The sequence below is a fragment of the Chinchilla lanigera genome, unplaced genomic scaffold, assembly GCF_000276665.1.
Source record: "Chinchilla lanigera isolate Chin_1 unplaced genomic scaffold, ChiLan1.0 scaffold00010, whole genome shotgun sequence".
NCBI lineage: Eukaryota > Metazoa > Chordata > Mammalia > Rodentia > Chinchillidae > Chinchilla > Chinchilla lanigera.
The window spans coordinates 1,717,684-1,740,250 of NW_004955411.1; the positions used below are offsets into that span (position 1 = coordinate 1,717,684).

General features: G+C 38.5%; 1 protein-coding gene across 2 annotated transcripts in view; it reads right to left on the reverse strand.

The window, feature by feature from the left end:
* Positions 1-1,285: 1,285 nt before the first annotated feature.
* Tinag (tubulointerstitial nephritis antigen) overlaps positions 1,286-22,567 on the reverse strand; it is a 90,402-nt gene continuing 69,120 nt past the window's right edge. Inside the window, exons 11-12 of one of the 2 annotated variants that reach the window (XM_013510703.1) lie at positions 3,998-4,034; positions 1,286-1,623 (exon numbers count right to left, since the gene is read on the reverse strand). In XM_013510703.1, the coding sequence (XP_013366157.1) occupies positions 1,553-1,623; positions 3,998-4,034 (108 nt within the window). In that variant the 3' untranslated portion in view covers positions 1,286-1,552. The remainder of the gene's footprint in view (positions 1,624-3,997; positions 4,035-22,567) is intronic. The other variant, XM_005377590.2, reaches the window with a different exon arrangement.

Consider the following 22,567-nt stretch of genomic DNA (forward strand, 5'->3'; position numbering starts at 1 on the left):
TTTTCTTCAGAGCTGCTTCTAGAGGAAAAAAGAAGAAAATAGGAGACAGATTACTTATCATCCCCTGGAGAGTGTCAGCAACACTGACTAGGCGAATCACCCTCATGTACTTCCCTGGGGGACAACAGGGGACAGATGTTCCTCGTGATGAATACAGAAGACCCAGGCAGCAGTCCCCTGTCTGTGCTCTGTCTCCTCACACTTGCACCATGTCTGGCTTATCTAATCAGGGCGCCTTGGACAAACAACACAAAATATCCCGTACTGAAAATTAAGATGATACAGTGCCCCAAAATTCAGGCTGTGGCTGCCCCACTGCTGTAATTCCAGCGTGCGGTGTTCACGTACTGACCAGCTCTGCTTCTGCATTTGCCAATCTGCCATTTAGACAGCAGTAAATTATGAAAAGATTATATCCTTTCTCAGCCATTATTATGATGCTATTTTTGCTTCTCTGACTATGGTAAGCTGAAATCAAAATTAAATGCAAATTAGTGCCAATTTAGCTTATGTTTTAGTCTCAAGCAGGGAACTATGAAATGGTTATGATGGAAGAGTATGTACCCTTTCTTACCCATGGTATCGTGCTGCTGCTGTTCAGGGAGTGAATATCTTTCTAGATTCAGTTTTGCAGCTAATTTTAATAGATCTTACATGTAGAATTAGCTCCCCAAAGCCAGGTTAAATGTGAGCCACGACTGTGCACCTGCTGCTAGGCTCCACCGCCTTCTTTACCTCACATCTGCACTGCGAAGACCTTTCCTGGTACCGTAAACAACAGTCATTTCCTAGGGACAGTGGCTTATCTTGTGATTATACTGCAAGTTAGGTTTCGGCAATGAAAGAAAATGTCACTATAGAAGCAGCGAATCATCTATGTCTATTGCTTTCAGCAAAACATCAAGCTTTGAATCAAGAACGCAATATATGGTTGAAAAAGAAGGTTGTAAAGAAGGTCATAGAGCTGGGGGTAGTGATGCAAGCTTGTAATTTTACTCAGGAAGCTGAGGCAGGAGGATCATGAGCTTGAGACCAGCTTCAGATACAGAGTGAGACCTCAAAATACACACACACACACACACACACACACACACACAAAGATAGATCATTGTTGAATTTCTAAATTTACTCTTTGTTGACTGAAATCCTTCTTGTTCTAAGAGAGAAACATATCATTTCCATAAATGCTGTGCACTTTTAAGAAAGACTCTGTCACACTCTTTGAAAACAATTAATGGGAAAGGGGGACCCTATCTTGAGAGATGAAAAAAGGCAACCCTGGAAATTTAAAGTTATTAAGTCACTCTGTTGCCCTTTATTAGCATTTTCGTATACTCAGTAATACAAATAAGGAGCACAAGCCTTGGTGAAACTAGAAAACAGGTACATTTACACGGTGAGGAGGCAAAGGTCCCACTCACAGAGAACCTCGTCTTGCTAAACCTTCACTGACGGAGTTACACACATGACCTCAGGGACTTTAATATGTTATGGCTCATCTGAACTTGTCAGCTGGCCCCAAGCTGCGATAATCAACTTTTCGATGTCAGATTCATTCACTCCTCGAAGAATCCTGAAATAGCCATTCTCTCCCCATGACTTTCCCCAGGAATTGGCAGCAATCTGCAGAAAAACACAAAAATGAAACCGTCGAGAATCACACTTTGGTATTCTTACATCCTGTCCATAAAGATACTGGGAGCTCATATGTAGTCTTAGTTGCCTTTGACATACTACAGACTACAATTATTAAGGACCTAAATATTGAATAAATATATCTTGAATATTGCTGAAAAATTATCACAAAAACATAAGGAATGATGTAAAATATCCATGAAATTAAAAAGACAAGACATTGGTCAGGTGTTCTGAAGAATAAATAAAAGATTTGAAATACTGTGTTTATAAGCGAAAACAGCGATTACTCTATACTGTACATGCACAATACTTTTTCAGCTACATATTGCTGTAATAAATACCTGAGGAAAATAAATTTAAATCATGGAATTTTGCTTTTAAAGAAAAAGAACCTAAATATTTTCTAAATAACAATCAAATAGAGGAATCATTTATGTGACATTAACATGTATGTATTTGTATGTGTTGGCAGTGTAACTTAACATATGCAAGAGACGGAAATGCTACGTAACGTGTACTGCACAGCCAATCCTGCGCAAGGCACCTGGGAGAGCAAGGGTAAACGATGCGCTGTTCTGCGTTCAGAGAACGGGCAGTGCCACACAGGACGACTGACCCTGGAGCAGTGGAGAAGTATGCACAGCCCCTGGGATGCCAGCACAGGGCATCTCACTTATTTGAGTGGAAGAGCTAAGAAGAATGACCCCATGAGACACTAAATTCACCAGATTAAAAAAGGAGTAAGGGGTCCATTAAAAGGAGTACTATAAAAGCATAAACATGAACAGCTTGAAGTCATGAACCGAAGTAATGAAGCTGTTCTAACAGATCGTGAGACTGAGGGCAGGTTGCCGGACTATGAGGCAGAAAGGGGCAACACGGGCATTGATAAAGAAAACTTCATGGTGAGGGTAAAGGCAAGGCACTGAGCGGCTTCAGGCAGGTGTGCAAGATCAGAAATTGACCTTTTGATTACACGATGGATATGAGGACGTGGATTTAAGTGCAGAGAGACAAGAGCCAGGGAGACAAGCGAGCAGACTCTGGTGGTAATTCTGGTGGGCAGCCCGAGTCTGGGAAAATAGAGAACATACAGTGCAAATCTTCAGAAAGTAAAATTACAGGAATTTGAATTTTTCTTCTCTTTTATAAACCATGTGGATGGTGGGGCTCAGATAGGTCAGAGTGACTCCTGGGTCAAGGCTGGAGTGAATGAGTACGTGATGGAGGACAATGATTAATGGGGTACACAGAGAGTATCATAAAGGTTCCAAGGGTTGTGAGACCACAACTAAGTGCCACAGACAGACCCAGAAAGGACAGACTTCACAACAATGGCGGCCATGCTTGGCTCACATGCACTCCCCACTAGAGTTGAGATGGAAGATGTCCTAGGGTTTGATCTACACAGACACTCTCAAGGCAAATGGTGATGCATTGAGCTCTGCTTTCTATCTTTTAAGAAAGGGCAGATCCATTCAGCTCCAGAAATCATCAAGACAGCATCAGCTTTAAGAAACAGGTGATTATCATCAACATTTCTATTTAAGATTTGGTTCCGTGCCTCCTTAATCAGCCCTGACACCTTCAGAAGCACTCTCAAATATGTGTCCAAAATTTTGAATTCAATGTACCACTTCAAAGCTGCCACGGAATTTCAATAGCTGGAAATGAGACAGCACCGCAGTGTATAAGAGTTTCAGCAACATTCAGCCAAACTCAGGTCCAAATTCCAGATTTCTTAAGCAGTACCATTATAAGTTCTTTCAAAGGCCAGAAAGTCAAATAACATTAGTCACAACTCAGAATAAATTATTACAAATAGAAATATTTTTAAATTCCTGAAACTATGATATGTAGCACTATATCTACTCTCATTGGGATATCCGAAGATTATTACCGTGCAGAATTTCATTATTACACTTTTGGTGAATCTGGTAAGAGTATGTGAAGATTTTTCAAGAAAATGCAAATTTGTGTGTCAAAGAGAGCTAGCCATAGATTTACAAAAAAGGTGACAATATTTATAAAGGGTGACTTTGTAAATCAGTGCTAATTAATGACACCTTGGGGCATGCATTTTGTTTGTTCATCTAATATCTTCCTACTTACAGATTTTCTATTTCCTTACCTCTTCGGTTTGTTTCTTTCAAATTCCTGAATTTATGCTTAATGGTAAAAATAACTTAGGCATTGAGAGATATGTAAAGTATACTGATCTTAAAGGTGCAGTTTTGTGAATTTATGCACATGTTTATTCCTGCTTAATTATCTACTTAGATTAAGATTAAACAATTGGGTTAGATTGATTAACCATTTATGGTACCAGAAGTCCAGTGTGTTACTTTCCTGTACATACCTCTGCTTTTCTCCCACCATGCTGTCCTGTAATTGATCTTTATAACAATAGAACAGTTCAGTTAGTACCCTTTTGTGTGCGGCTCCTTTAGCTCAAAATGATGTCTCTGAAATTTATCTATGGTTTTTATATATGCAAGTATGTAAGAAATGTGTTCACTTCCTTGTTATGCATTTTCATTGCATGACGATGCCACGATTTCCTTCCTTTACATTTTATTTTTCTTTACAGTTAACATCGAAGCAAGTTTTTGAAAAACAAAATAATATTGAAGTCTTATGGTAGAAAACCATGTTACAGCCAAACCCTCCCTTCTGCAGTAACTGTCCCTCACCGGTAAGCACTGTCAGCTCATTTAACTCTTCTTCTGGCCGTATTCTCTAATTTCCAAATAGCACACATGTATCAGCTATTTCCCTGCTCTCTTATTTGGAATAGTATTTGACTCCTCCCTATGAAATATGAAGGTAAATAATCATGCATGGACATACACACTGTACTCATGCTCTCCAAATATTTATACCACATTTTGGGGGTAAACCAATATTCAGTGTTTACGTTGTTATTTCTGTGTAGACACTGACAAAAGAGGACCACAATTTTCATATCTATTCTTTTGATAAACAATGAACATCAGTACTTATCATCCACACAGTCATCTGTAGTATGAGGGTTCCAGTTACTCTGTCTCCTCATTCACACTTGATACTATCCATCTTTCTAGTTTTATCAATCTAGTGTCCATGTAGGGATGTCTCACTGTGGTCTTCATGTGCATTTCTCTGACACCTAATTATAACTACCTTTCATATGTCATTGGCCATTTGGATTTATCTTTTCCTTTGGTGCCTATTTGAGACTTTTCTCTAATTTCATTATTTCTTTTTGTCTTTCATATGTTTGTGTTCTACATACAATATTCTGCATGTGAACCCTCCTAAATTTTTTTCTTGACATATACATACATGGGTGGATAAATTTCCTGAGTGTGACACTTTCCTTTTCTAGCTCATGTGCTGTCTTTTCTATAGTTGTTGTTTCATTTTTTCTTATAAATTTAATTCATTTTGCCTCTAGTTTAAAAAACCTTTGCTCAGTCAATACTGTTAATGTTATTTCCCTATATTTTCTTTCAGAGACTTGGTTCTGTTGTAAAAGCATTAGGTATGTGGAATATCTCAAAGTACTTTGTGTATATTCTGTGAGTCGGGTCCTGTTTTGTTTTGTTCTTTGTCACACACATGCGGTGTCTATAGATTGGCACTGGCAGCATGGCGCGTAGTCCAAACTGGCCACACCCTGTTTGCTGCAGCCCATAATATAACCAAGCTTTGTTCTTTTGTACATATTTAAATTGTTTTCTAAAATTCAAGTATCTGACATGATATACGTGATCTTCAAGGCCTGAGATACTTGTCCCTATAGTTTCATATGAAAAAAATCTTGCTGATTGTGAAATAGTGTAAAAAAAAAAAAAAAAGTAGAAAAGAGACAAGGAAATCGAGATTAAAATATTACTCTTTTTAAAAAAGATTGCAACTTTAAAACCAACTGAATTTACTAAGGCGATGCAAATAACATTCCTTTGATTATATTTAGACTCCTGTCCTGCTAGAACGCTCACACCCACAATTTTTAGGAATATTAAAACTCCATAAATTTGCTTAACTGAAGAAATAAGAAATAGGAGCCAGATCCCAAGATGAAGCAGATTGAGCAAACCCAAACATTTAAAGATTGTTTAAGTTATATATATTCCTATGCTAGTACAACACTAGTAAAATGGGCTAGTGCCTTTCTAAGGTGGGGTACCTTCCCAGGCAGCTCCACTCCCTTCAATCGAGTCATAAATGTTCCAAGTATGAAACTCTAATGTGTGCCATTTTTCTCTGAGCACACACACTTCACTCTGTGTGCTTGTTTTTTAATTAGTACATTTTTAGTGCATAGTGATCACATTCATCATGAGGAGCTGGTACATGTGCCTCACATTTCCTAAGTTTGGGATTGATTTGGTTTTTTGAGGCAGGGTCTTGCTGTGTAGCCCAGGCTGGCCTCTGCCTCCCAAGAGCTGGGATCACAGGCCTGCACCACCATGCTCAGCCTTTAGTTTTATTTGGACATGTATTAATTTGTAATATCTTCTCCCTCTTTTTTATACACATTTCAATGCATGGCCAGCATGCTCTTTGGAGGGACTTGGTGCATGCACACAGCAACTTGCCCCCATTCTATATCTCAGTCCCCTTGCCCCCCACATCCTCCCTCTGTCCCTTGGTTCACTCCCCATACCCTAGAACTCCATTCTCCTATTTCTTATGTTTTATTTTACAGTCTATCTGCACAGTGGGCTCTCATTTAAGAGAAACAAGGTAATGTTTAAGTTTGTTTTTCTGATTTATTTTACTTACTATTATGGTCTCAAGGTGTACCCATTTTCCGACAAATTATCCAAGTTTATCCTTCTTTATGATGGAGTAGTACTCCATCAAGTATAAATATCACATTTTCTTCACCCATTCATCTGTTGATGGACATTTAGGTTGCTTCCAGTTTTTGACTACTACTAATGGTGCTGTTGTACATATGGCCATGGATATACCACTGTAATATGTCTTCTTTAACTCTTTCTGAACTATGCCTAGAAAGAAATAGCTGTGTCAAAGGGCAAGTCATGTATCATTTTTGATGTTTTTGTGTTGTTTTGATTTTGTCTTCATTGTTGTTTTGTCAGTTTTAAAATAAAAAAATTGGGGGATCTAATATTTTTGAGTTCTTAATATGTTCTAGATATGGGTCTTTGTCTGAGGAGTGCTTGGCAAAATACTTTCCCATTCTGTACAGTGTCTCTTCACTTTGTTGGGGATTTCCCTTGATATACAGAAACTGTTAAATTTGATGAGATCTTACTTGTTGATTCTGATTGTTTCTTGTGCAACTGGGGTTCTATTCAGAATGTTTTTGCCTTTGCCAACGTTTTGAGGTTTTATTTGTTTTGTCTTCCAGCAGATTAAGTGTTTCTGTTTTAATATTGAGATTTTTACTCCATTTTGATTTTAATTTAGTGCACGGTGAGATACATAGGTCTAGGTTTAATCTTCAGCATGAGGACAGCCAGTCTTCCTGACACCATTCGTTAAAGAGGCTGTCATCAAGCAAAAGGTTTAGTCCCTCAGTCAAATAAAGGTAACTATGTGTGACTGCAGTTGCTTTTTCATCCTCTAGTCTATTTCATTGATCCACAAGTCTGGTTTTTTATCAAATACCATGCTGTTTTATCACTTTAGATTTGTAGTATAACTTGATGTCCAGGATTGCAGTGTCTTCTCTCTTGCCTTTATGCCCAGAATTGTGTTTGCTATTCTACATCTTTTCTGGTTCCATATGAATTTTAGGACTGTTTTCACTAGTTCTGTGAGAAATGTAATTGGAAATTCAATTGGGATTACATGAACTCTGTGCATCAGTTTGGGAAGTATGACCGTTTCGACTGTCTGTATCCTGCCAACCAGGAAAGGGGAGATGTGGGGAGACTTGGCCAAAGGAATGGTTGAAATGAATGCGAAGAAGAAGGGGCTTTGTGTACAACAGCTCAAGATGCCTGCGGTGCATGGTTAGAGTTAAGACCCGCAGGACAACGGTCAGCAGAATTTAAAGCAGTTATTGTCTGAGATGTTTGCTTTGATAAGACTGCCTAAACTAGATCAATGTGAGTCATATAACGACCATCTATTCCTTCCCTGTCCTGTGACCAAAACTCCTATACAGTATGTTGCAAGTGCTTTTCTTCTCTATCTTTGTTCTCACATCCTTGAGCTACAAATACATATCTGGGGAGGTCTCAGCTCAGGGCTATCTCCCTGAAGCTCTCTTATGCTGAAGAAGCAGCCCCTTCAGGTTCTCAGTGATGGAACTGTCTCATCTCCAAGTAATCGTTTTCATTCTTCTCACACCCATGGTCACACACTGGCACAAATGCTGCCCAGCATGGGTCACACACCGACATATGCGGCAGAGAAACAGTGGGACAGACGGCGAGGAGCAAAACTGCAAGCAAAACTTGCAGCTACACCTCAGTGCGGAGGACCAGCCTCCCAAAGCCTGGAGAAGAATCAGAAACTCCGCTCTTCATTTTAGTCCTAGGAAGGGAGACACAGCCGTGGAGTAGCCTGGAGCGTCACAGTGTGGTCATGGCCGCAGTGTTCTAAACCCAGAGGTTATCGCTGTCCAGTTGCTTACAGTATGGGGCAGTGTTTGCATGCACTGGTACCCAGCTCGCGAATGCTTTTGTTTGTGAAAAATTTGACCCACAAACAGACGCATTTGGCAAAATTTTGTTTTTGTTTCTAAACTCTGCGTCGGATGACCAACATGACTGTGGCCATCTTTTTCACATGAACAGAAACATGGCCATTATCCCCAGAAGCAGGGAACAAATTACGTTTGTGGACAGAGATGCCACTGTACACTTCCTATTTTTTTTTGCTTTCAGCATCTTACTTGTTTGCTATCATGGGTCAAATGTCATCAGGAGCAAGAATGCGTTAAGCAGCACTTGTAAAGCTTTTTAAATGTCTGGGTACAGGCTTCCATAGCCCCAGCTCACTGAATTGCTGTCATTCACCAACAAGATCCCCAGTTCCTGTTGGAAAGTGGCTTAGATGCAGACGCCTTGAGCTACAAATAAATATCTGCAGAGGAACACGATGGCAGAGGTCTCACTCAGGACTGTTTCCCTGAGGCTCTCCTATGCTGAAGAGACAGCCCCTCTGGGCTCTCAGCGATTGAAGTAAGTCTCATCTCTGCATAATCTTTTTTTATTTTAAAGAATTTTTTAAAAACAATAAAAATGATGCAGAATTTCAAAACAAGATGTTGCAAACTGCAACAGGGATATGTTTTCATTCTCTGATATCCTCTTAGTTTTCCTTTTTCAGACTACTATCATCTCCACTGTAAAGAACTTTCACTTCCTTGGTTAACTTCATTCCTAATTATTTCATTTTTCTCCATGTCATGAGAAAGTGAAGAGTATTATTTCCCTAATTTCCTCTTGCAGACTTTACTATTTGTATATAGAAATATTTTTGATTTCTGAATTTTGGCTTTGTATCCTGCTACACTATTGAATTTGATTATTAATTCAGGAGCTTATTATTGGAGTTTTTGAGTTTTCTATGTGAAGGGTAGTGTCATATGCAAACAGTGACAATTTAAATTATTTCTTCTCTAATAATATTCATTCTGTTTATTTCTCCTGCCTTACTGCTCTGGCTAATGTTTCGAGAACTATGTTGAACAGGAGTGGTGATGGTGGACATCCTTCTCTTGTTTGTGACTTCGGAGGGAGAGCTTTCAGCTTCTCTCATTTAACATGATGTTGGCCCTTGTGTTAGTTACTTTCCTCTTGTTGCTGAGACAAAATACCTGACGCCCAGAATTAAGGAAAGAAATGCTTATTTAGCTCACAGTTTGTGGAGGTTTCAGTCCATAATCAACTGGTTCCAAGGCAGGGTGGCATGGCACAGGGGTAACACTTCAAGGAGGCAGACAGAGGACAGCAAAAACAAGAGCAAAAACTGGGGAGCAAGGCTCTTTTTTCCCTGAAATTGTTCTGCACCCCAGGGCAGGTGCAGCACTCACACCACCTCCATGACCTCCTCTTGCAGAGGATGAGGATGTTTACAAAGAACCCTGGCACCCTGCTGAGTCAGTTAGTTAAACTTCTAAACTTCTCAAATTGACACAGTGTGTCAACCAATACAGCCATTTGCTGGTCCTAGATTGCTTTCATCAGATTAAGATAAAGACCTGTATCTGTTTTCCTCAGAGTTTTTACCATGAAGGTCTGTCGGACTTTGTCAAATGCTTTTTCTTTGTCTTTTGTGATGATCATGGATTTTTCTCCTTGCTTCCGTTTATGCGGTGTGTTACATTTACCGATTTACATATGCTGAACCTTCCCCACGTCCTTGGAATGAGTCACACTGGCTCATAATGATTTTTGGTCTTCTCTGTGATTTATAATGGTATTTTCGGTGATTTGCTGCATTTTATTTGTCAGTATCTTATGAGAATTTCTGTGTCTATGTTCACTGAAAAGACTGGCCTGCAGTTCTCTTTTTGGTTGGGTCCATTTCTGGTTTAGGAATCAGGCTAAACCTTGCTTCTAGGAATGCCTTCGGGCGGACTGCCTCCCTCCCAATTCTATTAACGTGTTTGAGGATTACTGGCTTTAGATCTGCTCTAAATCCTCGTAGAATTTGTTGGTACCTGGGCTTTTGTTAGTTAGTGGGATTTTTAAAAATTACTTTCTCAACTTCATTGGCTGATATTGGATTATTCAAGACTTTTATATCTTCTTAATTCAGCTTCAGTAGTTCATGTCTATGTAGGAACTTGTCCATTTCTTCTGATTTTTCCATTTCATTAGAGTACAATCTCTTAAAGTAGTTACCGATGGTCTGGATTTTGGCAGAATGCATTGTGATTCCAACTTTTCCACTTCTAACTCTATGGATTTAGAGCTTCTCTTTTCTTATTTTGGTAAGATTGGCTAAGGGTTTGTCTATTTTATTTATTCTTTTAAAGAACAAACTCTTCACATCATCAATTCTTTGTTTTTATTTATTCTAAATTTTATTAATTTCTCTTCCAGTCTTTATAATTTCCTTCCTTGTACTAGCTTTAGGTTTGGATTGTTCTTGTTTTACTAGGAACTTCAGATGCATTGTTAGATTATTTATTTGAGCATGCTCTGCTTTTCAGTATGGGCATTCACCACCATAAATTTCTCTCTTAGGATTATTTTCATTGTGTCCCATCCATTCTGGTATATTGTACTAGCATTTTTATTTGATTGTAGGAACTGTCCTATTTCCTCTTTAATTTCTTCCATGCCCACTGATTATTCAAGGTGGTATTATTTAATTTCCATGCATTTGCATAATTTCTGTGGCTGCTTTTGCCATTGATTTTTCATTTCATTGCACTATTATCTTATACGTGGGATAATTTCAATACTTTTGTATTCACTTAAGCATGTTTATGGGCGTCTATTACCTATCCTCTATATTTTGGAATAAGTCGCATGTGCTGCTGAGAAGAATGTGTATTCTTTTTTTTTGTTGGATGGAACCCCCTGTAGATATCTGTTAAGCCATTTGTTCAAAAGTTTGGTTCACTGAAATGTTTGTGTTGATTTTTTGTCTAGTTAATCTGTCTATTTGTGACATTAAGGTATTGAAGTCCCCCATCAAAACTGTATTGGTGTCTATGTGATTTTTCATGCCTATTAATGCTTGCTTTAGGAAGTTGAGAATTCCAGTGGCTGGTGCACATGTGTTTATAATTATTATCTCATACTCTTCAATTGTTCCTTTAACTGATGTGTAGTGACATTCTTTGTTTCTTCAAATCAGTTTTGGCTTAAAATCCACTTTGCCTGAAATTAGGATTGCTACTAGAGCTTTTCTGTGAGTTCTTATTAGATGGAATATTACTTTTCATTCTCTGATTTTTTTATCTGTGAATTTCTTTTTTAATATGTTTCTTATGTACTGTCTATGGTTGGGTTTTATGTCTTGATCCATTCTGCTAATCTGTGTCTTGGACTGGGGAACTGAGAATATTCGTATTGAGACTTATTAATGAAAGGTACTAACTTATGCTGTCATTGCATTATTTTATTGCTGCTGATTTTTACATTTTTCCCCTTTTGCTTAGCTGCTCACTGTCTTCCTTCTTTTTGACTTACTGCCTTTGCTGACTTCATCATCTCATTCTAGGATATCTTTGAGAATTTTCTGCAAAGCAGGTTTGGTGATTATAAATTTCTTGAAGTGCTGCTTCTCATGGAAATGCACAATTTCTCCATCAACTTTGAATGAATTGTTTGCAGGATATATAAGTTGTAGTTGGGACATGTTATCTTTTAGGCCTCAAAACACTTTATTCCAAACCTCCTGGCCTCTGAGGTTTACAATGAGAAGTCCACCATAATTCTAGTGGGTTTACTTTTATACATGATTCATTGCTTTTATTTAACAGCTCTTAAAATTTTCTGATGTACTTTGGGCTTAGCTAACTGTATTGCTTTGCCTCTGCCCCAGATTTGACCACCTTGCTTAACCTGAGAGGGGAGGATGCACTATAATTGACCCAACACTGAGTTGCCTGGGAATGCACCTTAGTACTGTTAATATCACAAATGTAATCTGGGTGTTAGCTTCAGAAAAAAAGCATTAATAGCAGCAATTACACAGCCCTGGTCAGTAATACCAAACAAATCCACTACAGTGGTACTGTTCAAGACTAACTGAATATTAACACACCATAAGAACCAATTATGTACCATCCTTAACTCTAGAAGAGAATCTGCAATTATAGTGCAGTTGTAGTGTAAACAGGTATTGACTTATAACTAATATGTACTAAATATGACAGCTCTCTAATGACTAATAAAGCATTATGGTTATGTTATTAAATATGTAGGGAATTGTGAATGGAGAAATGCAAGAAGAAAAATTTAAAATCTTAGTGAGTATGATATGAGAAGGGAGGACAGAGAATCCAACTGGGGAGTTAAAGGATGTTTGCAGAATTAAGTAAAGGTATCAAAAAACTGACAAGAAATAGGCAATATTTTAGAAAATGAAAGAAAAAGAAATATGGAGAAAAACAAGACAGAAAAAATAAAGGGAGAAAAATTTTAAACGTGCAAAGTGAGAAAACCAAAGACAGGGAAAAAGAAAAAAAAAAAACAGAAGTAAGAAGAGATAGAAAAAAGAAGCAAGGAAAAAAGACAAGGTAAAATCACCCAAAACCCAATAACTTAGTGAAAAGGAAAGTGGAAAGGAAGGGAAAGAAAACAAATAAAACCCACACACTCTGAAGAAAAGGAGAAGAAAATTTTGGGTGAGTGGTTTTCTCCAGGACCTCTAATTCTGGGTCAGGGCCCAAATCAAGAGGTGTTCTTGCTCATGCTGGTAGACAAGCAAGGCAGACAGCTTCATGTCTGACCTCATGTCTGCAGGCACCAGCAGACAGTAGGAGTAGGTCAGAGAAAGTCAGACTGGCCTGGCCTCTGGTCATAAGGACAGAGCCTGTGTCCTTTTCGGCCAACCTCAGGCCCCTCAGGGCATCTCTTTCCAGCCTGCTCCTAACTCCTGCGGTTTGCCCTGGCTGTCACTCACCCAGCCAGTGCGAGAAGGCAGCCCCGTGAACTCTGAAGGGAAGCCCTCCCAAGGCTGCGCTGAGTCTGGGGTTCAAACAACCAACCCTTTCGTGGGATGGCCCCCTGTGAACACTCTCTGAAGAGACGAGGTGGGTGCATGACGGTCACTCACCAGATGGTGCCTCTTGAAAGACTCCCGTGGAAACGGAATCTTGCGCTGTCCCTGTACATTCCCCTGAGTTTCTCCCTGAGGGCCGTGGGGTCCTCGGCATTCACTTTGTCTCTGTAGCTTCAATCTTTCCTTTTCCTGCAAGCCACACAATCCAGGAGCCAACAAGGAAGTAAAGGTCGTCTCCCCCGTTCTCCTCACTGTGTCCCGTTCCTTCAATGTCTCTGCAGCTTTTAGTTTTCCTTTCAGATCCTTTCTGGTACCCCGGGAAATCACTTTTTTTTCCCTTTTCCAGGGTTTTATTTTACAGTTGGCTTCCTAATCTCAGAGGCTGCATTGTTGTCACTTACCACTCTGACATTTTTTCCATGCTCCGCGCCCCCCCCCATGCACTCCATGGTTGAGTGCATCCAAAACCTGTAGTAAAGTCTCCCCTTGCCTCTTACTGATGTGTCCTAAAATATGCTCGCTTCAGCAGCACATACACTAACATTGATGAGTCCTAAAAATTCTTTTCCCATGAGGGAAGTCAGCAAACCTGCAAACTCATTCTACAAAAGGGTGCAGGGTGCCGTATTTTAGGCTCGTGGACCCTCAGGCTCAGCCTGGCGACCGCTTCTCTGGTGAGAGAGGCCCGAAGGTGAGAAGAGGCGTGCAGACTGAGGAGGTCTCAGCGCTGGAAAACTCAGCCGAAAGATTTAAATCTTCCTTTCTTCGTTCTCCTTGTCTTAAATGCTGTGATTTCTTTTTCTGGTACTGACTGTCAGAGAGAAGCACAGACTGGAGAGTAGACAAACTGAGCGCATCGCACCGCGTGGGACGGGAGAAGTCACACCGCGAGGCCCGCTGCCCTGAGAGAAGGGCAGGCTCCATCTCTGCCAGGCTGTCTGCAAAACCTTCCTGGGACCTAGGGCTGCGTGTTGAGCCTGCTCGTGGGCATTGCTGGGGTCTCTTGGGGTTACTTCTCTAATGCCATCTTGTTTCCTGCCTCCACCTTATTTGGCCCCAGTATTCTAACGATAAGTGTAGAAAACATGTGCCGTGTAGTCTGTAGTGACTTAGTGACGTCTCAGGACTTTTCACGTCTTCTCTTAGTTTCTTGTATTACAGGTCCCAAGGTTTATTAAAACCCAGCTCTTGTGTACAAGTGTTCTTCCTGTTTTCCTGATCTGTTAATAAAGGTTGGAAGATTTCTGTGCCAGAAACAAGTATTCTGAGTTTGGACATAAACAACAGATTTTGACATGACCAGCAAGGGTGCCTGCACTAGTCAGTAACCAAAAAAAAAAAAAAAAAGAAAACAAAAGAAAAAGAAAAGAAAAATAGGGCAGAGTTGCCAACTGGAGATGTTTCTGAGTCTGGGGTAGTGGCAGAGCTACCAGTCACAGGTGGTTCTGACTCTGGGATAATGGGGCAGTTCTGGTTCTGAAAAATGGGACAGTCTGCACCTGCAGCATGACCATGGAACTAGGCAGCTGTGTATGCAGCTTCATCTCAGTTTGGGGGCGCTGCACGTGCAGCGTGACCCTGGCTTGGGTGGACTGCACATATGGCCTGCCCTGGTTTGGGCACCTGCTTCTACAGAGGCTGGGAGCCCGGGATGAGGTGGAAAGATCCTGCTGCCTGACCTCATGGAAGAATCCTGTCTTTTCTTTGTTATTTTCTTTCTCTATCTTTTTCCAAAAGTGAAAAAAGGAAACCTTAAACTGTGTAATACATCTCATGTGATTATGGGTAACTCAGCATCTGTCCCCAAAACATCAAGGTATGTTTTATCAACTTGGGACAAATTTTATACAGAAGATTTTTAAAAATTGATTTTTTTCACCATGGGTAAATTAAAGAATGAAAACACAAGGCCTTGCAGTTCTTCTCTCTTTCCGTCTTCTGATTCTTATTGGTCATAGTCTACAGTGTTCAGTCCCAAGAAAAATCTTCAGAGTAGGTTAAAATATTAAAGAAAAATACTGTCATGACTTACATTAGAAAAAGGAATAACCCTTGGAAAAATTCTAGCTAGTCTATTTATAGCTATAAACATGTAACTGCAAAAAGATTGTAATCAGCATGGCCAGTTATATTTAATTGAATATAATTGTTTCAGGTGTTCCATATGTTTTCTTTTTTATTTTTATGTTAAAGAGAAAAAAACTAACAAAATAACAACGATGAAGACAAAAACAAAAACAACACAGAAACAACAGAAACGATCCATGACCTCGAAACAAAACTTGTCTGTGTGTTTTCTTGTCTGTCCGTCTGCCTGTGCACCTGTTTTAATAATTGGTTAAAGTACCTGCAGCATCTTATTTTAAAATAAATTTTTGAGCTCAAAAACTTTCCTTTTACTTTTATTTTAACTTTTATAGACTTCTGGCTATTTTAAGGATTGTCAAAAAAAAATCAGTTATACAGGTTTTAGGGGATGGCCAAACTCAAACATCACCAGAGGAGGGCCCATGGGCTTGAGGTTCACCTGGGACTCGCACGTGAAAGCTTTAAAGTTTGGCAACATAAACATGCTCAACATAAACATGCTTTGGCAACATAAATATGCTCTGTGTGTTAGCTTTCAAGTATAAATTATCCTCCAACCGTTTAATTTAAATTGCCTTACAGATAAGCAGACACTCATATTACCCCAAAAAACCTTCGTTCACATGGCTTACCAGTGAGTTAATAAGCATAAAGACACCTTTAAAGTTAGGGACATGTTTTCATCCAGGTAACATGTTAGCTGGTCAAGATAATCGTGATAATATTTATAAAGAATGGTTTTCTATGTGCAATGTTCATTGCTTGTGTGTGTGTGATTATTTCCAAGAATTTTTTTTGGTTAAAGATAAGAGTGACATATATATAGGTTAAAAATGCTAACTATGCTATGCTTTAGACCCCATGAATCATCTAAAGTAATGGTTAAGATGGACTAATAAGTAAACGTAAATAAGATTAATGTTTGGAAATGATCATAACATCTGAGTCATCAGTTGTTAAATATAAAGCTTAAGACTTATAAGAATATATTTTGCTTATTCACATGTTTTCATAGATTATTAATATACAAAAAGATTCAACATTGCTTTCTTAAATTGATTAAAGTTAAATTTCTGATATTAAAATTATGTTTTTTAAACAAATGTTCCCCTAAGTGTGGGTCCCTGGGCCTGAAAGCCTGCTGGACAAAGCTCCTCCCTGCACTGAAGAGGCAGCTCGCCCGCACTGACTTGCTTCCGCTTTTTTACTGACCAGTCGCTTCATCAGATTTTCCCCAGACTATTACTGCATCTCACCCAACAAATGATATTTAAATAATTATTTTTGTGTGTGTCTAAAGCAATAAGATTTTCTTAAGATATTAAAATGCTCTTGGTTAAACTTATAAAAAGAAGATTAAAAACAAAGGTTTTATATTTTACTAAGATAAATTATGTTTTCCAATGTTAAGGTCAGCTTTAAGAGTTAAATTTCATTTAAAGGTTGACTTATAAAATGTTTTCAATTACCAGGCTACAACTGATTAAAAAAACAACCAATATACATAAATATCTGTTTGTGTGTGTGTGTGTATATATATATATATATATATACACACACACATATATATATGACTAGAGCTATATATCTGAAGACAAAGTATGCCATAAACTAAGTTTTAAAGTTAAATGTAAGTTAACAATAAGTCCTCTTTCATACAATATACATTACATCTATAATTTAGACACATACATGGTTAAAATTTTTGGAATCTCATTAAATTTAGTCCTGCTGCTCAGAACTTCATCTACATCTGTTGGCTATGATCACAGAAGCATTCTGTTAGAATAAAATGAGATATGCTTATATATTGAATAATAAGTCTACTTATGATCACTAACACTGTTTCTTACATTTATAAGAGCACCAAAGATATTCCTTAATTCTTGTCTGTTCTGTTACACTGTGTAAACCTGTTAAGGAAATCTCAAATTAACCTTAAGAGTAAAAATTAAGTAAATATATATAAAGATTTTTTATGTAGTTGTGATGCTAATTATGGCTAATCTCATGGTATATTAAATGCATTTGGGTTTCCAAAATGTACAGACTGTCTAGGATGCAAAGCTTAGGAAAACACTTTATCATACTGAGGAGCTCCAGACTGCAGCTGTTTATGATGACAGACTTTGTTTATATTAGTGATATGTCATTGTGTTATGATAATTAAATGTACCTCAACAATGTGTAGACCAGGTAATGTCATTCTAAAAATTAAAGACTGGGTAATTATTTTCTATAAAGTACATCTTTAAAAAAGTGTACTCTACCTAAAAAGACACTTTGTTGAAAAAAGTAAAAGTTTCTTTATTACATTTAATATTTTATAATAAGATAAATGTAATCATTTAAAAAGTTATTTTATACTGAAATGAGAATTTAAATGTATCTCAAAGAAAAAAATAACCTAAAAGTTCTATTATAATAATGTCACCATCATTGTAAAAGTAAGATGATATGTTTACTCTTGATTTTAAATTTTTCTTGTGTACTTTATAAGTTATTTAGGAACATTCTACAAGAATTTGACTTCTAAGACATGATTAGTAAAAGACATGATTAGTAAAAGAAATAGCAGTTCTCTAGTACTTTATATTTCAAATTGCTTGAAATCTAGATAAGATGACTCCTCCCACTTCAATACTAGTGTAAGTGACCTCCTACACGTTCAACAACTAAGGTTTGGAGACCAAAGTTTAAAAAAAAAGTAACCAGGTTAAGAGGACAGAACATTTTGGCTCTGGCACTCCAGGGTCTGTCAGGATCAAGGATATGAGAGGACCCCTCTAAAGGATCCAACAACTCTGGTGAGTCACCCAATCTCCCAAGCAGGGGGACTGTTGGATCCCAGAGGACAGGAGTCCAGGGTGCGTTGTGCTCAAAGGAGGATCACTAAAAAAGGAAATCTCCCCACACTTCCAAGGGAAGTGGTGTGGTCAAGCAAGACAATACCCCATCCTAGTAGATGACACAACTAGTACAGAAAAAACTGAAAAAGCTAAGATGCCCCCAAAATAATGCCAGAGAAAATTAAATGGACCTTGACCAAAAAATATATATATTTAAATTTATGTATATGCATATATAATTTATATATGAATATATATAATTGTATATATAGAGAAAGAAAGAGATTAATTTTGATTAACACAGGTCTCACCTTGACTTGATCATAAAACACCCAGCAAAACATATAACCAAAGTTATATATGCTGACAGGGTTATAGTACTATTAAATTAAAACCTATGGTAGATATAAAAAGGGGCTGCAAGATTTCACCAGCCCATGAAGGAAGTCTCCAGCTGTAGTTTAATAGCCACAATAAGTTTTGACTACCAGTCTAAAGTTAGAGTCATATGATTAATTTTTTTCTTAACTCTTACTCCATTCTTCAATTGGGAAATTAACATTTTCCTTTACTGAGCCCAACAATATGCCAAAAACATTAACAAAATTATATGTTGGGTTTGTAGACAATTGCCCACTGCTAGCACATCTGGGCTACCATGGTGGATATCTCCTCTATGGAGAGATGATCAGACAAAGCTTCAAAATTTACAGAACACTTACAAAGTACGGTGACAAGTGTAAAGCCTGCTACTGGGTCTAATGTCCGTCAATGGCAAATACATGAGATTCTTCATCAAAATGATCATGGAAAATATATTATTTCTGTAGCCACAGTTAATCCTAAAATATGAAAATATAGAGATCCAAGTCTACCCCAGATTTCTAAAATTAACCCAATGAAAGATAACCTTTGATTCATAGATAAATATTTTCAGGTCTGGATAAACATATTTAGCTGACAGCTACTATGTGGCAACTCCGCCAACTAGCACTCCTTTATGGGGAACACAAACATCCATACTTGTAATAAGTAGAGCAATGCCACCCAAAAGATGGACTGCGTCCCCACCCAGGGCTGTAATAACACTACTGCATTGAAAGATACCATCTTGCTTGCTTCTGAATGGAGGGTGAGAGCTGGAATAAAGTGGCCAGTCCCAAACGGCACCAAGTGGTTCTGTGGCACAAACCTATGGTCTTGGCTGTCTCTGGGGTGCACAGGAAGATGTACATTGGGTACCCGTTGGTACAAGGGCGCTGGGTTAAGACCACAGATCAACAAGTGAGTCTCAGGCTGGGGATTTAGCTCAGCGGCAAAAGCGCCTGCCTGGCAAGTGCAAGGTCGTGAGTTCGGTTCCCAGTACCGGAGAAAAAACAAAACAAAACAAAACAAAACAAAACAAAAAAAAAAAAAAAAAAACAAGTGAGTCTCCTGGATTTGTAGCATTGGTGGGCCAGATCAGGTTTTACCGGTATACTCCTTTGGTGTCTATCTCTATTCTCCAAGTGGAACCTAAGGATGAAATGAGGCACACTGACTCTCTTACTAACTGTACATAAAAGGCTCTAAATGGCAGTGCAGAGAGTATTTCATTACTAAATTCAGAAGTAAAAATGATTTTAAAAATCCATTCTAAAAACCAAATGGCTCTCCATTCTCAAACAGCAGCACAAGGTAGAAACTGTGCCATTATCCAAACAGAATGTTGTGTGTATATTCCTGACAACTGTGTGTTGTGGCTTATATGTATCTGAAATGGCCCCCAAACCCCTATGTGTTCCCAGGTGGGGCTTTTGAGAGTGAGTGGATCATAGATGTGCAGTATAGGATCATGGGTGCAATAACTAGACTAGTTCACTGATTGGATTTCCATCATTTTGAGGGGGGTTGAAGGGATTTACTAAACACAGAAGACCTACCTTGGGTAACAGTGGCACCAACCAATAGGCTTGTAGCCTGAATAAAATAAAATAAAGGGGAAAGGGAGGCTCACTGGTGCCTCCTGCCTGCCATGCTGTGGACTGTCTCTCCTCTGCTATGCCCCTCCGTCGTGCTACCTGCCTTGGTAGCAACCAACTGTTGACTGAAGCCTCTTCAAATTGTGAGACAAAATAAGCCTCTCCTCCTTGGACGTGTGGACATTGGGTATTTTGTCTCTGCAGTGAGAAAGTAACTAAAGACTCTGGCATATGCTTGGGCGACTGGCTACCATCCTGGTTCTCTGGAACCAGGTAGAGTAAAAGTTCTCATTTCTCTGGATACTGTCCCTTAAAATTCTTTTGTGTTGCATAATCCATTACTGTTGAGGCCCAATGTGTTCTATGCCCTTGTCTTCTCTTTCAAAATAGGAACAACAAAACCCAATATTCCTATTTCCCTTTCAATCAGTCAGGATGAGCCTTTCAGCTTCTAGTTAGGCAAGATATGCAAGTTTCCTCAGCCTGAAGGAGTTACACAAAGATGGACCATCAGACCTTCTGCACCCCATTAAGAATAAGGGATAAAAGTCTCATATGGAAATGAGGTAGGAGAGAAAAAATAAAGGATGGCTGGTTAAAAGAGACAAGGAAATCATAACTAAGAAGTTACTGTTTTAAAAACATTGCAACTTCCAGAAGCCAGTCAAAATTACCCAAGACAACACGTATTAGCATTTCTTTTGTTAAATTTGGACTCCTTCTCCACTAGACCTATCATACCTAAATGTTTTAGGAATATTAAAAGCCATTAAATCGACTTAATTGAAAAAATAAGGAATAAGAGCCTGATGCCAAGATAAAGGAGCAGGTTGACCAAACCCAGTGAATGTTTAAATTACCTATTTTTTAAAAATGCTATGTCTGTAAAATGGACTAATACCCTTCTGGGTGGTAGTGCCTGTTCTCAGGCTTTTCTACCCTTTCAAGAGAGGTATAAATGTTCCCATTTCCACACTGTAATAAGTCTCATTTTTCTCTGAGTACCCACATTTCACTGTTGAGTGCATCCTAAATCTGTCTAATAAACCTTTCCTTTGGCTTTTACTGACAAGAGAGGCAAAGAATGAAAGGAAGGCAAGGTCCTGATTTAAGCCCTAAATTTCCAGAAGTACTGGGACATTATCTCTTTCAGCCAACATTTGCATATCAAAATGGACAAAACCCAATATTTGAAGACATTATCTGGAAAGAGAAGTTTCTATTTCTAAGAGCTAGTGCTGAAAATACAGAATCGTTTTCATCTCATCTTAGTGAATGAAAGTTTTCTCTTCCACTTGGGGAAGGAGGAATCTACCCACTAATTCACTGCCCTCTGCTCCTAATTCACAGTACAGTACAAAGGTACACTGCTACCTGGGTAGGAAGTCTCCATTGGTCTAATCACACCACCTGCGAGACAAAGGTGTGGGGACTCATGTTGCAATGGGACAGTGTCACTCCAGCGTTGTTCTGCCTTGAATATCGACTAGGAATGCTTTGCTTCAGACCCACACACTGTGTATGTGTGTACACATGTGCAGGATACACTTTCAGACCATTTGCAGTTCTCTATTCAACATTTCAATAATACATAAACATTTCAAATTTTAATTGATTGCTAAGTTTTATATAAAATAAAAACTATTTTAGTGAATTGAGTTTTCTGAAACTTATTTATCCATTCATTCTATGAATATTGTTTATATTTCAGCTGTATATTTGCCTATACTTTGCCTTGGATACTCCGGTAATAGGCACATACAATCTTAAACCAAGGTGAATATACAGGGTAGTGGAGGAAGAAGCCAACTAAATTGTATGACTTAATAAAATATAAATTTCTATCTGTTTCTTATATTCTTTGCAGTTACAGTCAATGATTTATCCAGAGGACTCACTGCAGAAAGAAATCCCGCCCCATCCCATGAAATAATGTTTACTTTAAAAATATGTTAATAGTACATTCAGAATTGATAAATAATTTCAACAAAGTCGCTTAAAAGGGCAGTGCACAGGTGCATAGTGAATACACGAGAGTACGTGAGTAGGACCGTGTGCACGCCATGTGTGTGTGTGCTGCGCTACTCAAGGGGCTCTGGGTCGGAAATGATCAAGTGGAGCGTGAATAAATTACAAAATATTTTATTCTGTGCATTCCCTTTACTCACTCAATAAATAGTATCTAGTACCATGTGCTAAGAACTGTGGTTAAACACATTATTCAAAGAACTTGTTTTAGCTTCTAAATGTTACATTGCTAAGATTTCACTTAAGAAAAAGGCCATGTGGGGCTGGGGATATAGCTCAGTAGCATAAGCACATGCCTGGAAAGTTCAAGGTCCTGAGTTTGATTCCTGGTATATATATATATATATATAT